The following is a 14,692-nucleotide window of genomic DNA, read 5'->3' on the forward strand; positions in this document are numbered from 1 at the left end:
GGAGAGACTTGACGGTTTATCTCGCTGGAATGGACTCCAAGTCCCTATGCATACTTCAAGAGCGAATGGTGGAAGCACTGAAGCACACACAATAGACTAGACATGGACCTCAACGGATAAATGAAGGTCAACATCGAGGTCGTCTGCCACAGCAAGCGAGCCATGCCCCTTGTTTTACTACCATGAGCAACAATCCGTGAAACATGCATTTCATCCCCAAATCGGGAGGAAAAATATGTGCAACTTGGGAAATGGCAACGTTGAAGACAATGAAGAGGATGGAGATGGTCACAAAGATCCAAATTCGAGTGATAGTGGAGTGGCTGATTGCCCTCCCACTTTCGCTTGTCCGTTCTGTGAATGGGCACCGCAAATTGCTGACAGAAGCTCCAATGTAGTGCTGAAATTACTCTCACAAGTCAAAGAACATTTGAGAAGAAAGCACTGTCATAACCACTGTGTTCAGTGTCTGAATGTCTATCATGACCTAGCCATGGTAGTAGTCATCAGGAAATTAAACGTACGGGTGACTAGAAGGTGCCTCTTAATTGTGTGAATCATGAGAAGTATGGATTAGTGTTCAATATTGACCGGAAGAAATCTCATGAAGAGATATGAAAGAACGTATTCCGCAATCTGTTCTCGGATGGACCATGGCCGAGTCCCTACATGAAAGAACCGGCCACTGAGTTAAATTTCTCTTCCAGGGACTACTGGCAGAAAGATGAGTTATCCCAAGCAGACCCTACACACGATGAAATGGGTCTAGGTAAAGAGATCACTGCGACAGACCGGAAAGCGTTGTTCCCAAGCGTCATGCGACGTATCGTTGTGTGTATCGAAAAAGCATGGTTCGAATCTGAATAATATGTCACTTGGGTCGCACCTCAGCCGAATGATTCCTGGTCGGTCTTAGTAGGAATCATTGGGTTTTGGTTGAATGCCACTGGCACTGCTGAGCTCAAGGGCCTGACTTTGAATGACATATGCGCCTCTCACAATTTAGAAACATACGTTGAGCCGAACCCTATCGGAGGATATGCGCACAACCCTTTGTATACTGATTCCACAAAATGTCCACAGATCGCATATACTGCAGATTATTCGCTTCATATGCTACAGTTTAGAACTCATGTGGAAGGTCTCCCGTACACTGCCGTCAGCTTTTCCAGCGTACGTCCCACAGACCAACTAGATGCCACCCATACCACGTTTCAACCCTCCATGGTGTGTCAAGGCGCACCGTTGCCACGCGTCTCATTCTCTGCAGTGTGAGGTATACGCGGCTCCTTACATCGCAGGGTCTCAGTTACGCCAGCCACCATTACGGTCGGCCTTTATGGAACCGTCGAATGGACTAGATGGAGAAGAAATCACTGCGGGTTGGGCGCAGAGTCATCGCCCCATAGAGATTCCATTTCAAGAGATGAACTGCGCCAGTTGACGTGTCTTAAACCGTCTTGATTTATATGTGAGTTTATCCCTCTTATAGTCTAATATCGAAACAGAGGGCACAGAACTGAAAGCAAGGCCTTTTCATTTATAAATTAAAATTTCTTTTTTGAATTATTATCATTGCTGCCACCACATCATTCTGCAGAATTGGTCCTATCAAGCGGAAGTTACCTGGAATCTATAAAATACACGGTTCATATTGCGCATCTGGTCAATGGTGCCAACCTCTGAAGGCTTTCTACTCATAGCATAAAACATATGCTATCGTACCTAATAGCACCGACAAACTCGTGTACCAAGCCGTCCAAACTCGATGCACCTTGTGCTGTTGTGCGATCTTCACAAGTAAACGAAATGTGGAGAGCCAAGCTCGATTGGCTGATACTGGTCTCCAAAACCTGTGATGGCGCAATGCTGAAAACGTAGGCATATTACTCAGCATTTTTATGACTCAGAATAATCAGTTTGTTTGTGCTGTGCAGCCTATGACAAAACTTATGTGTTGAATTGTCTTGTTCAACACGAAATTTGCTCGTGACAAGGTCGTGTGCTGTTGGAGGTGGTGACTCAAGTCTCAATCCAATCACCGCAATCTGCAACCTCGGCAATCGCCGAATTATAAGCACAGAGGCAATATTCTGCATCATCGTCTGCGCCACTCAATTCCGACGATTACACTCTGCGTGGCGAACAATGGGCGCTTACTTCGAGACAGTTCCAAAATCTTTGGTGCAATGGATTCTAGAACAGAAGGTATTCTGGGTGTCTACGGCGCCTCTATCCACTGCGGGCCATGTGAACGTTTCCCCTAAAGGCGGGGCCTACTTTGGCCTTATCGACGATAAAACGTTCTGGTATGTGACCCCTAGAGAGCCTCTTCAGCCTCCTCAGCCATGCATTTTTATTTATCTGAGAGAGGTTTGAGATCGAATGTTTCGGGCTTCCTTGAGTAGAGTGATACTGACCTCTGATTGTTCAGGTATATGGACATCACGGGATCCGGCAACGAGACGATCAGTCATATCTACGAGAACGGCAGGATCACGGTGCTTTTCAATGCATTTGAGGGCCCACCAAGGATACTACGGCTTTTTGGACGTGGTCGTGTGCTTGAACATAACACGCCCGAGTACAAAGACTTTGTGAAGAAGCACGATGTGGAAACGATCCCCGGGTCACGAAGTGTTGTCTTGGTCGATGTACACCAAGTTGGCACATCGTGCGGCTACTCGGTACCATTCTATGACTTCAAGTCTTTTAGGTCGACGTTGAACGAGGTCTTTGAGAGGAAGGAGAAGAGATATTTGGCGGGGAAGGACGAGGAGAGCATGCCCCGGTGAGAGTGCCTTGGCCTATGGTACCGTAGAGATTGCACTAACAGTAGCAGATACTGGGCGCTAAAGAATTCATGGAGCGTAGATGGTCTCCCAGGCATGAAGGTTGGCCAGGAGACCATGAAGAAGGAGAGTATCGTACCTTTGAAGAAGATGGTTGGTGCTGCTGCTCCGGGAGCTTATTTAAAGCAGAACAACGGTTTCTCCCTGGTACAGCTCGTTGCGGCCATTGTGCTCAGCGCCTTACTATCAGTTTTCCTGACCCTGCATGGAGCAGGGGTTGCTCACACACTAAGACATTTTTTTCAGGCAACTGGGTGGCCAACTTGAGTTCAACTCCAATTGCAAGACAAATGGATGGTGTGGCTAGTGCGTGATCCGGCTTGATTTATATCACGAGGCGCAAGGCGACGAACAGTGTCGTTGAGCACCGCTGCCTTGATATGTATGAGTCAGCCTCCTACATGAAATTTAATTTGTCAATCTTCACAAAAATTGAGACCTGGGAGCGTATAGTCCGCACCACCTCGGATTCTTGGCGTAGCAGAGAATTTTCAAGTTTTCGGTCAAGCAATATCACATGCCTAGTGACTACTGGTATTTGAGAAGCTTCGTGTTCATTTGCCACAACCAGGCACCCTTGAGCTGTTGCAAGCCAATAAGGACACCCAAGTCCATTTGCCTTGAGGCGCTGTATACATTCCATCGTGGAAGATGATATGTTCTCTAGCAGCCTCGATTATAGCCTTGGCTTACTTTGCGCATGCCCAGCTACTTAGCTCACACAGGTAAATTCTTTTTCAAAAACCACATGATCATCATACTTCTTGCACACCGAGCACTTCTTACTTACCGCTATCACGCATAGCTTGCAGAAGCCTGGAAATCCCAGTGGGTTGCGTAAGCCGGCTTCGTTCGGCTTGTGACCTTGCGGAACATGTGATATCGTGTGAGTGCACTACCACTTTTTGTGTCGCTGAATCATCCCACATCCGTAGTACCATCGTAACCAAAACTGTTCACCTGCACATAATGAATACTGGCTGTCAGGCCCTTTCGAATTTTTTTTGGATATGTCTACTGAATTGGTCATATCGCGAGGTCGCCCGTTGACCAGGCTATAATCTCGCACGGGTAGCATTAAGATTGAGGCGCAGTCTACAATATCTTCGATGTTGCCTAAATGTTTTCATACGTACTTTTAGGCAGTATTTCGGTCTGCATGAATGTCGAAGCACTGACAGTACCGACAGTTGGAGCCAATACTCCCACCTATTTCACTTGCTGTTGTGGCCCAAGAATATTAGCTCAATTTATATCTTCATAAAGCTACTTCATAGTTACATAATGATAGTAATCTGACGTACCCACTTGACGGATGACTGCACAAGAAAAACTACGAAAACCTGTCGCTATTGTGGTAATGAATTGATGTATGCCTGGCGCCAATTTTATTGTATACAGCTGTTCACCCGGTCGATTAGTAAGGGAACATTGACTATATTGCTGGGGTGATTCTTGGAGTGGTAAAGGCAAGCGAGATGTCCGCCCAGCATTATGGTGCCGTGACCTTTGACGATATCATTTAAAAAAAAAAAAAAGACGATGTACCGAGCGCCCGGGCAAGCGCACAGGCAAATGCTTGGGCGAGTGCATATTTTACATAGTCATACAACAAGATAAGGTTCCGAGATGCTGGGGCATCATAACTTGGGACACACCCGGATATGGAGATTGGGCGTGCTGTTGCGGTGAGGCAATCCTGTCTCGAAGTACTATTCAGCCTTCATCTCAAGACCTAAGGTGGTTGCTAGAGTTGGGCTCAAAATGAAGCTCCCCTACCGTATCAGCCTTTACACGTCATTCAAACGTCACTATAGAATGTCCATGTTAGTGAGAATTTCCATAACTGTCTAGGCTAATGGTCCAACAAGGCTTCACCGGCTTGGTAGTGGCTTGGGATAATATCAGTACAGTTGACACCGGAAGTTCGCTTCAATTTAAATCAATATCCAACATCCAAAATAGTGCGAAGCAATCATATTAAACGATTCCTCGCCGAGAAAATCGCCATAGAGGGTTTCTTTGCCGGTCAATACTTCGGATACGGGCCTTGGGGTTGTGTGACACTGGAATCGGATTGGTGGGAACTTCTCTGGCTCGTTAACCCAACAGAATTAACTACATAGCTTATTGAGAAAAAAAAGAAAAAGACCGTCAGTTGGTGAAATATGGAACTGGGAAACTGGGTCGACGGGCAATCATAACATAACAATTATGTTACATGATATCTCACGTGAATACACCAAGTCTCCAGTCACGATTGATGGCCCAAATATCTTGTAGCTACTTTCTGACAGAGCAAGCATGAGGAAGTACAACATACGTCTAGCTCGGGTGTATGCATTCCCCAGGCCACGAGTGCATGGCATCGGTGTCCGTAGTATTAGAGACGATATATGCATGTATTTATGCAGATAGGGTTCAAATATGGGCTCCACTCTGGTACGAGCCCGGATACTCATGTTATTGGCCGGGTGGAGTTTTTGTGCAACTCACAGACTCATATACGCCTTAGAGTGATCGAAACATGGCTGGCGAAATTGTCACCGGTGCCTCGTACTGCCTTTAGTCCATGTAAGTATCACAACTAATTGCTGAGATAGGGATGAGAGTTCTAGAACCAATCTTGGTAATACGCCGGTACCGATATGGCTGGGACTCTACATATCAATAGGTTCGTTCATAGCTCATAGTGATTTCAAAACAACTTTCATCACTAGGACTCATTGACGCTTGACAGCAACGGATTAGACATAATGTATCACATTGACTGAACAACACTCGTGTTCAAATGAAATACCTCCACGTGTTTATCTGCCACATCGACTTTGAAGATCCTATCAATTAAGTGTCGCCCAGTATTTCCAACAAATGTGAAATACCCTAGGGCCCGAATATATGTTCAAAAATATTGACAGGGAGAATACTCCATGTTAATGGCTTTAGTACAGGGCTCTGCAGGGGTTATCCAAGTCAGGGACACCCATGTCCAACCAATCAGCAAAATTTTGCCATTTTGCCACTGAGAACAGGTCGGAATCGTGGCAGAGGCCGCTATGGACATGAACATTAAAGTCGGAAGTCCATTTGTTGGTCTTTCCGAAGTTTTTCAAGTGCATGACCTTTCAATCCTAAGAACTAGCAGAAAACGTCCATTTTCACGGGTTATAACGGCACATAGCTGATCGGAAAGCCTTACAAGTATGATTCGTGCAGTATAACCTCACGTTTGCCTTGAGAACCCCTTTCATGTGTCTGATGATTCGACAAGATCCACTGTACAGTTTGACCCTTCTTCAAGGTAGACCCCATACCGGAACCAATGTGAGATATCGACTCCTGTCAATATGTGATTTAATCCTCGCCCCTTAAGTCGGCTGTTGCCTTGCCGGTCAATTGCCAATCAAGTCTTGTGAACAGGTATACTTGGGTAACCGAGATGACCATTTCAGAATTTCTTCGTTTCAAAGTGAATCATTATCGACCATCACGACTTCCAGTTTCGTCACAGGTTCGCCCTCATACGACTTGGGTGGTGAGATTGTTGTGCGCCTCACTCAGCTGAGTCGGTCGCCTTGCATATCAAGCATGCGCTGAGGACCTCTCTCCAGCAGCTGTCCTGGAAAGACATTGTTTGGGGTGAGCCTAGTGCACCTAAAAGCCTAGTAAGGAGCCATATATCCACACCAAGGCCATCTTGTTCGGCCCAGAAGTCTTCGTATGGCTTGCCTCAAACCGCCACGACATGAACACTCTATCTGACCAAGGGCGATGAGTAACATGAATGGTTGTTGACAAAATTCAACATGGGAAACACAGCATGGGGCGCAGCCGTTTAATCCTCTTAAGTAGAAACCATCAAGTTTTCATCAAGTTGCCCTTGACTCTAGAGCGGAGATTGATGTCGCCTTGATCACACTTTGGTTTCTGAGGCCGGCAAGGAGCCGACCACCAGATCGCTTCCTGGTTGGTTCACCGAGTTCGGACGTTGCCACCAACACCACCTAGCTGATTGTGAGCCGAGATCCTTTAGAGTAGTAAGTCGTCAATATTGTTCTCGTGATCAGATGTTGTAATAAGCATAAGCAGTGATGAAGAAAGCTGAAAGCTGGGTTCTTTTGGTTAGAATGTGGATATATTGACTACATATCCGACGAGTAACATGCTGGAATACTGTCCTCTTGTAGTCTAAAAAGCGATGTCATCTGAGTCAGGATCTTCTGGACGAAAGGAGGTTCATTGCCACTCGCGACTTTTCAGCTTGCACACTCACCCTGAACTGCTTTCCGGCCGATCTTATCGACCTGGCGTGGCGAAGTATCGGCTTCGCCGTGAACCAAAGGAGCGTGCGAAAAGGAGAAATCTTTAAGATCTTCTAGTGTAGAACATGTAACTTGCACAACAACCGTTGGGCGATAATTGCGCTCTCAAAACTAAGCTCAGAGATATGTTGTGTTCCAAAAACAGGTGCGAGGGTGTAACTCTCAATAAGGACCGTGGAACACACACACAGCATGCGCTCTCATAAATTGATCGGTGGCAGAGACAAGTTTGAGCCAGAACGATTACTGGATCGCTTGCACAATCCCTGGAACAGGATCAAAATTTGGGGAGGGGGGTAATGTCCAACGATATTTGAAGCTATAGCGTGTTCGGGGGTTAGTCCATGAGAGAAAAAGCAACACAAGCAAACACAAAAACAAGTAACCGGCAGTATATGCATTGATCGTGTCAAATCAAGGCTAGGCTAGGAGTATTCTGTTGGACGACATTGGCCGGTAACTTTCGAACCGCCGAGCACACAAACATCCCTTACCTGGAATTATTTCAACTTTGTGCGAAAGGTGTCAGAAATGATTTAATTTCTATTCTAAAGGTGCTTTCTTCGGTCTGATCTCATCTCTTGAACACATTAGTGATGCAGTCTTCGAAGTAGCGCCCACCACAGCGGTCGCCCAGTTCTGCCTGATTTCGGTGAGAGGCATGTACGAAATCATGGCCCTCTGAATCTGGTGTTTTACGAATCTGCCGTTGAAAAACCTGAGACTCCTGCAATGTCACCGTGGTTCAGGAAGCGTCAAAGCGAGTAAATATCTACAGGGAAATCCACGCCAAGTACTGCCGACACTCGAAACAAGCCATGGCAGACATGTTGTTTCGTGTAGTTCATCATGGAGCTTGAATATGGTTCTCGAAACTCGAAAGTAGAGAAAGGAGGAACTGTGGCAGTCAGACGGGGCTGACGGGTAGAGAAAGAGCGAACGAGAATGCGCTAGATTCCCCAACTCTGCGCAGTAATGGTTCGCAACCCGGCATGCGGCTCTGCAAAAGTGGGATTAAGGCAACCGCTTAGGACAGCTACAAATTTACTTGTACCCCACCCCGTTGATTTCGAACTTTATGCCAAATGTCTGTGTGAGGCGAGAACTACAGCCTTGCGCAGAGCGCGAGCCACAGCTATTTGCATTTAGGCCCATCTTTCGCTGTGATTTGTAGCTCATTTCTCCTCATTCTTAGTTGATTTGAGCTGTAGAATCTTAGGCGGATACATTTTCGTGCATTTCGCAAGACCCCGCATTTGCCCAATTTTACGTCAAAGCCGCGGCGTCTGCAAACAGAACAAACATATTTACGTTGCCTGCAAGTGAGTTAGTTCCCGGGCATTTGCAACAATTGGACCATGTTGAAATTGATCATGCGTGGCAGAACCTTTTGCCTAAGCCCGTGTTTTAGGCATCCTGCGTTGGGACCCAAGCGTCAACTGAAGCCCGTTGGAATGCCTCGAGTGCACTCGATATAACATTCTAGCAGGGAATTTCGGGGAATGATATCATCAACTTGACACATTCAACCTGTGCGCCAGTACTGTATTTATGCCTGCGTCGATCGAGTATCGCATTAAATTGAAATATATCATCGAAAATGGCTAATCAGTCAGACCTGCCGACTTCCTTTACCAGCTACTTGCGAAATGCGAACAAATTCCCATGTGCATTGGAGGGCTGCACGGAAAAGATCCCCAACACCGAGGAACGCATCAGGACTCATCTGCTCAACCGGCATAAGGAGTCTTTGGATAACAGTGGCACCACCATCTCGGAGGCTCTTTTGGAATTCCGGAGGAGAGCCCAGGGAGACAATCCAAAAGGAGACCGCGGGTACGTGCCCTCCATCAATATTGTACTTGGGGACAAAACTCACTTCTTGGCAGAGACCAATCAGGCCCGAGTAGGACTCTACCCGTAGCTGAAGACGACCACTCTCAGCAAGCCCTTCCTCATCAGGAACCTGTAGACGACAGACAATCCCCAAAGCTATTGAAGTCGTCTGAGCAGCAAAGATCGCGATCATCAAGTCCAACCCGTCGATCCAGGGCGATAGCTGCCACAGGCCCCCCAGATTCAGCCTTCAACAGACGAGCACCTCCAGCAGCGCAAGGTAAAAAGCTTTGGACGCCGGACCAAGCTGCCGCAGGGACGCCTTCCACCACACGAAACAAGCCAATCAGCAAGATCAGAAGAGAAGCTCCTCAAACCAAGAATCCATCTGCAGATGAAGATGAATCTACTCCTCTTATTAAGCAGCCTGAAACGCGGCCCATCTCACAGGAGCAGTTGGTGGCAGAGGTAAAGGGCATCTATGCAGGACTTGTTATGGTCGAATCGAAGTGTATTGAGGTCGACAATGCCCAGTCGTCAACAAATGAAACAAAATTGAACAACGAGCAATGGCAGGCCTTGATTGCGTTACACAGAACGCTGCTTCATGAGCATCACGATTTCTTTTTGGCTTCTCAACATCCTTCGGCTAGTCCTGCGTTGCGGCGTTTGGCTTCGAAATATGCGATGCCTGCTAGGATGTGGCGCCATGGCATCCACTCCTTTCTAGAATTGCTTAGGCATCGTTTACCAGCATCACTAGAGCATATGTTAACGTTCATTTACTTGGCGTATTCTATGATGGCTCTGTTATACGAAACGGTACCTGCTTTCGAGGATACTTGGATAGAATGTCTGGGAGATTTAGGCAGATATAGGTCAGTCTCGACGCTTTCTTGATCTAAGACATTATTGACCAAAAGACTATAGAATGGCCATTGAAGATGATGACATTCGCGACAGGGAGGTTTGGACGGCTGTATCGCGTCATTGGTATTCAAAAGCCTCAGATAAGGCACCCACTACTGGTCGACTATACCATCATCTTGCAATTCTCGCAAGACCAAATGCTCTTCAGCAACTATTTTATTATACCAAGAGTCTTTGTGTGCCAATCCCGTTTATATCGGCACGAGAATCTATCATGACTCTCTTTGATCCGATATTAAACGGAACCAATCCTCAGCACTCCCGCCTTTTACAAGTTGATGCTGCCTTTGTCAAGGCTCACGGTATTCTTTTTAGTGGAAAATATGCGGAAGATTTCCAAGGCGCGGTTGACGAGTTCCTAGGAAACTTAAACAACCATATCGGTAGGACTGCGAGGAGGTGGATGGAATCCGGTTATTATATTGGCATCTCTACTTGTTGTGCTTTGCTATCTTACGGGAAGGAAGATAATGCTATTTTTAAGGCAATTCGACCACAACGTTCAGACGATGTAACCGATATCGTCATGGCAGACGCTACAGAAATGCCCAAGACGTTCAATCAGGCGCTCTATTTGGCACAAGGTATATATGAGGTGGTCTTCCGCCAATTGGCAGATCCAAACGTATTGCCATACTTTCACACAATCCTCGTTTTCATGGACCACTTAACTCACTACCCTAACGCCATGTCATACCTGGAGAAGACCTTCCCTTGGAAGCTTGTTTCGGAAATGCTCAATTCCATTCTCTTGTCGTACCGGGATTTTGGTCGGATTGAAGACACTCAATTCCCTAGACCTGATAAGGAGTTGCCTCGTCCACTACCAGAGGACTTCGCCATGAAAGGGCTGTTGTGGGTGGAAAGATACTACCCTGTGGATTGGTTCACGAACGAAAAAATTGACGACGACGAGAAATACTTCGAAGTCGCTTCCATGACAGACGAGAGGAAGGAGCGAATTCTTTGGCTAGGATGTCGCCTCGCCAGTCGCCAAAGAGGACTAGTATACAACAAAGAATCTCACCATTTTGCGGTTCTCCCCGCATTTGAAAAGGACATCAGCTCTTTGTCGAAAGATCAAGGTCCGGATGATGTAGATATGATCAACGTTGCTGAAGCATAGGTTCAGTTTTGAGTCGAGCACAGCGAACTATATTAATTAGTTGACGGACAATCTACAAGGCAACGAAAACATCAATGACTCGAAACATCTTTGTTCAGCTCTAAGATGTGGTTTCGTCTCGCCTTGGGTCTATCAACGATTTCTTAGGTGCGAAACGCTCGGCCAGCTATTTTGTAGCGCCCCTACGTTCATAACGCCAGCGATGCAAGTCCATGAAGCTTGTAAAGGCTAAAAATGTAAATGTAGGTAGTATGGTGCCATTTTGAACTATCCTAGATATTCAGACACTACATAATATACATAAAACAACTCCCTTTGTTGATCTGCTATTGAGTTTTTACAATATCGCGCTACACCTCCATCACAAGCGTAGACAGCCGACTGCCATAGCAGGGTGGGACATAAGTACCCATGTTTTGCGGTGCCTACATAATAAGGTGAGGAGGGGCTATAACTCGACCGATGAGCGCGGAGCAAAAACAAGGCAACAATTCTCATTGAGTTGAAACCCTAGGGATAGGATTGCATTAATGCATTCTATTTCCAAAATTGGAAACTCTCGGTGAACAGCCAACTCGATCCCCGGATAACTTTCTTTTGGCTGGCAAGGCAGCCAAGGAGGCTGGATTTAGCGCATTAAGGAATAGAATCCCAGCCGCATCGTGCGGTTACACAGTAACCTGTTCCGAGGGGATGCGTTAGGCCTACTTTAAAGCCGTGTGGAACGGATGTGGAGGAGATTGTACACAGATATACGTTAACTCTTGGGGTTAATCTTTACATTCTCACTGCATGCCCTAAGCGACTCCTTCGCTGCGATATACCCTCATGACTTTTTGGACGTCGAAAGCTATCATGATTGGTTAATTAACCTGGCTATTGTTTGTTTGCCTTGTTCTCACGTAATGGAGTACGCTAACTAGCGGGGAACTATTGATACTTTCCGTGCCAGGCAATCAAGGACCCTTGTGATGTGCAACCTAGATGCCATCGAGCGCGTACAATGTGTATCTAGCATCGTATTTGACCCCTTTTCATAGTTTGTGTCCCGTCCACAGAGTGTATCACTAGCTGCATCAGATGGCATGGGGTTGGTGAAGTGCTACATACTGCATATTGCAAGGCATTCCGGCAGCAGGCTTTGCAGCCGATAGGATCAGGATAAAGTTTTTCCCCAGTGCGGAAACCAAGGACGCCTTGAACTCTGACTTTTAAATATTGTAGGACTCAGGCATCAATCTGGGAGGCAGAGAAAGCAAGATGTCAAGCCTCGGCGTTTCTTGGACTTCTAACGCCCAACCGCCTTGGGCAGCATGAGGAGAAAACACAAAATAGTCAACAATGTCTACATGTGTACAGTATGGATATGCTCATCCGACATGGAGTGGGGCATTTTGGGGCTGTTAGTATATGATAAATCATGGAGAGTCAAATGATAAGGCTCCGTACCGCTATGAACTCTGGCCACTTGGGAGCCACAAATTGATAATCAATGAAACCCAAAACGGGGCGTTCCCCACTAGTATACGATGTTGTGCACTTCTTAAACAAAGAACCGGCTCACAACGCACCAACTCACAGTGGTAGGCGTAGGCTGACAGATACATGGCATGCTCAGGTTGGGCGATCTATAAATACTACTAATCATTGACAATAACAATGAGGTCTGGCTATGGGGGGCCACTTTCACCACTACAAATCCAGTGGAACCTGGGCATGATCTTTATTGAACCACGCTGCCAGTATCTTCGCGGAGGATATGGGTTTCGGTAAATGCCAAAATTAACCAGGCGCCATCGGCGATGTAAGACCAAAGCCGGGAGGGAAGCCCCTTTGGGAAGCCCGGTCACCCGGCCTGTTAGTAGCCTCATCTTAGGGCTTACTTCCACACTGTCGCATAACGTATATTTATGCCCCCATGATACAGCCATTCGGAAATGTGACCCATAAGGCGAATATCAAGCTCAATCAGAGGAGTTCTGCATGAATACCACTTGCACGTAGTGTGGGTGATGTCGAGGAAACCATCGGCAGCAGATGGCCTAATACGTCAAAGGCGTCGTATCCAGCTTTCTCTAAAGTTGGCTGTGGCTTCGGTGAACAAAGACATCTAGGCATCGGAAAAAGAAAACTTATTGAAGGAGATTGCGACTGTCTGGGATGCCTTATTAGGTACAACCTCTTCGCTTGAACTACCAATAGAACTCATGGCAGCTATGAGAGATCATTTCGGTTCATTGGAGTACTTGCCGGTTGTACGGTAAAAAGAAAGGTTGTATACAGCGAAAACGTGCAAGCAGATTTCGGTATTGTACCGAGCACAGCACCTGAACCACCAATTTTAAACACAATTCCCTAGCACATGATGAAAAAGAAGGCAGGTTCACTGATACCTCATTCGAAGTTGAGATCCTCTCAAAGATAACATGTTGTTTTGTGCCTCCTGTTGCTTATGTCAGATGATCAGACATCGATGCAAGGGGATTTCGGGGCTCTGCTCACGTTTGCATAAGTGCAGTAATCACTTCAAAGCCATATATTAATAGAGTCTTCGAGTGGCAAAACAGAGATGAAAGCATTGCTTCGACAGCAACAATATTTTGCGAAACAAATATGAACAAAAAAAAGGGGGTTTTAATGCGGAAGTCAAGAAAATAATCCCATGATGCAGAAATATGGAACATGTGTTACGACGACAACAAACGGGGAAGGATTGTCGCTAAACGGTCGGAGGAAGAGAGAAACGCACAGATTTTACTGCTTTGGGATGATTTTTCGAACTTGAAAAATAGACTCTCATGAAAAAGGATGAAAACAAATTAAAAATGAAAAGAAAAGAATGCCTCACTCAAATTAGTAAGATATGTGTGGGAGCATGGTCGTTGTCCAAACGGAAATTTGTAACAGTCAAATTGGTGGCGCTCATCCAGTGATACCATATGATTTGCTATCCTAACACCAGGGCTGCAACAAGCTTAGAACTTATAAAATATATGCCTGGTTTTTGATTGAGTCTCTCCAGCCAAACCTGACGGCATGGGATTACCGTGCATAACGGACTGAGTGTTCCTTTTAAAGTCTTATTATTGTGCCACAAGAGTAGAGAGTATACCCTGTTCGCAACAGAAGTAACGCAGGAAATATGGAAAAAGAAAAGAAAAGTCAGTAAGGAGAACTTGTGACCAGTTCCGCAAATGTATGATATGAAGCGGTTTACAACGCAAACACTGAAAGCTGTTTCATGTATCCCTGTTTGGGCATGATACATGAACAACGTAGTGGGTTCTGTCACATAACCTGTCGCCAACGTTATTTATGTTCAGTTTCGATCGATGGCATACAACATATTGTTCTAAGACTTTGGTTCAGTTAGACACGCACTTTCGGGTATCCAGACAACTGGTTCTACGCAGGAGGCGCTCGTTCAACTATCACATCATGGACCGTTGAGGCCTGTTATGTGGCTATAACAGTAGGACATCGATTTGGAAATACTAAACTGGTTTGAGAGGGAACTTTCAGCCCGAAACAATGCTTGTATATGGTCAGTTGACCCGATTCCTATGAGCAGTTGTCGAGTAAGATGTCAATTGAGGTTGGCAAACCGGGCCTTCCGAATCCTTGAA

General features: G+C 46.1%; 2 protein-coding genes across 2 annotated transcripts; both read left to right on the forward strand.

Annotated features, from left to right (window-relative positions):
* Positions 1-2,290: 2,290 nt before the first annotated feature.
* On the forward strand, positions 2,291-3,363 carry BKA67DRAFT_554033 (uncharacterized protein). Its single transcript, XM_046101959.1, has 2 exons — positions 2,291-2,791; positions 2,843-3,363. Exons 1-2 carry the CDS (start codon positions 2,439-2,441, stop codon positions 3,117-3,119), a joined length of 630 nt encoding a protein of 209 aa, XP_045961268.1. The 5' UTR covers positions 2,291-2,438; the 3' UTR covers positions 3,120-3,363.
* A 5,669-nt stretch (positions 3,364-9,032) lies between these two features.
* On the forward strand, positions 9,033-11,005 carry BKA67DRAFT_554046 (uncharacterized protein; the record flags this gene model as incomplete). Its single annotated transcript, XM_046101960.1, has 2 exons — positions 9,033-9,888; positions 9,941-11,005. Coding segments are annotated over exons 1-2 (1,448 nt in total), but the record flags the coding sequence as incomplete, so codon positions are not given.
* Between the last annotated feature and the right edge of the window lie 3,687 nt (positions 11,006-14,692).

Source organism: Truncatella angustata, assembly GCF_020726525.1.
Source record: "Truncatella angustata strain MPI-SDFR-AT-0073 chromosome Unknown BKA67scaffold_2, whole genome shotgun sequence".
Classification (NCBI taxonomy): Eukaryota; Fungi; Ascomycota; class Sordariomycetes; order Amphisphaeriales; family Sporocadaceae; genus Truncatella; species Truncatella angustata.

Bases quoted from the DNA above. Each gene is read 5' to 3' on its own strand.
- BKA67DRAFT_554033 (XM_046101959.1), top strand. From the start codon at position 2,439: ATGGACATCACGGGATCCGGCAACGAGACGATCAGTCATATCTACGAG. The intron at 2,792-2,842 runs GTGAGAGTGCCT...TAACAGTAGCAG, and splicing joins GACGAGGAGAGCATGCCCCG to ATACTGGGCGCTAAAGAATT.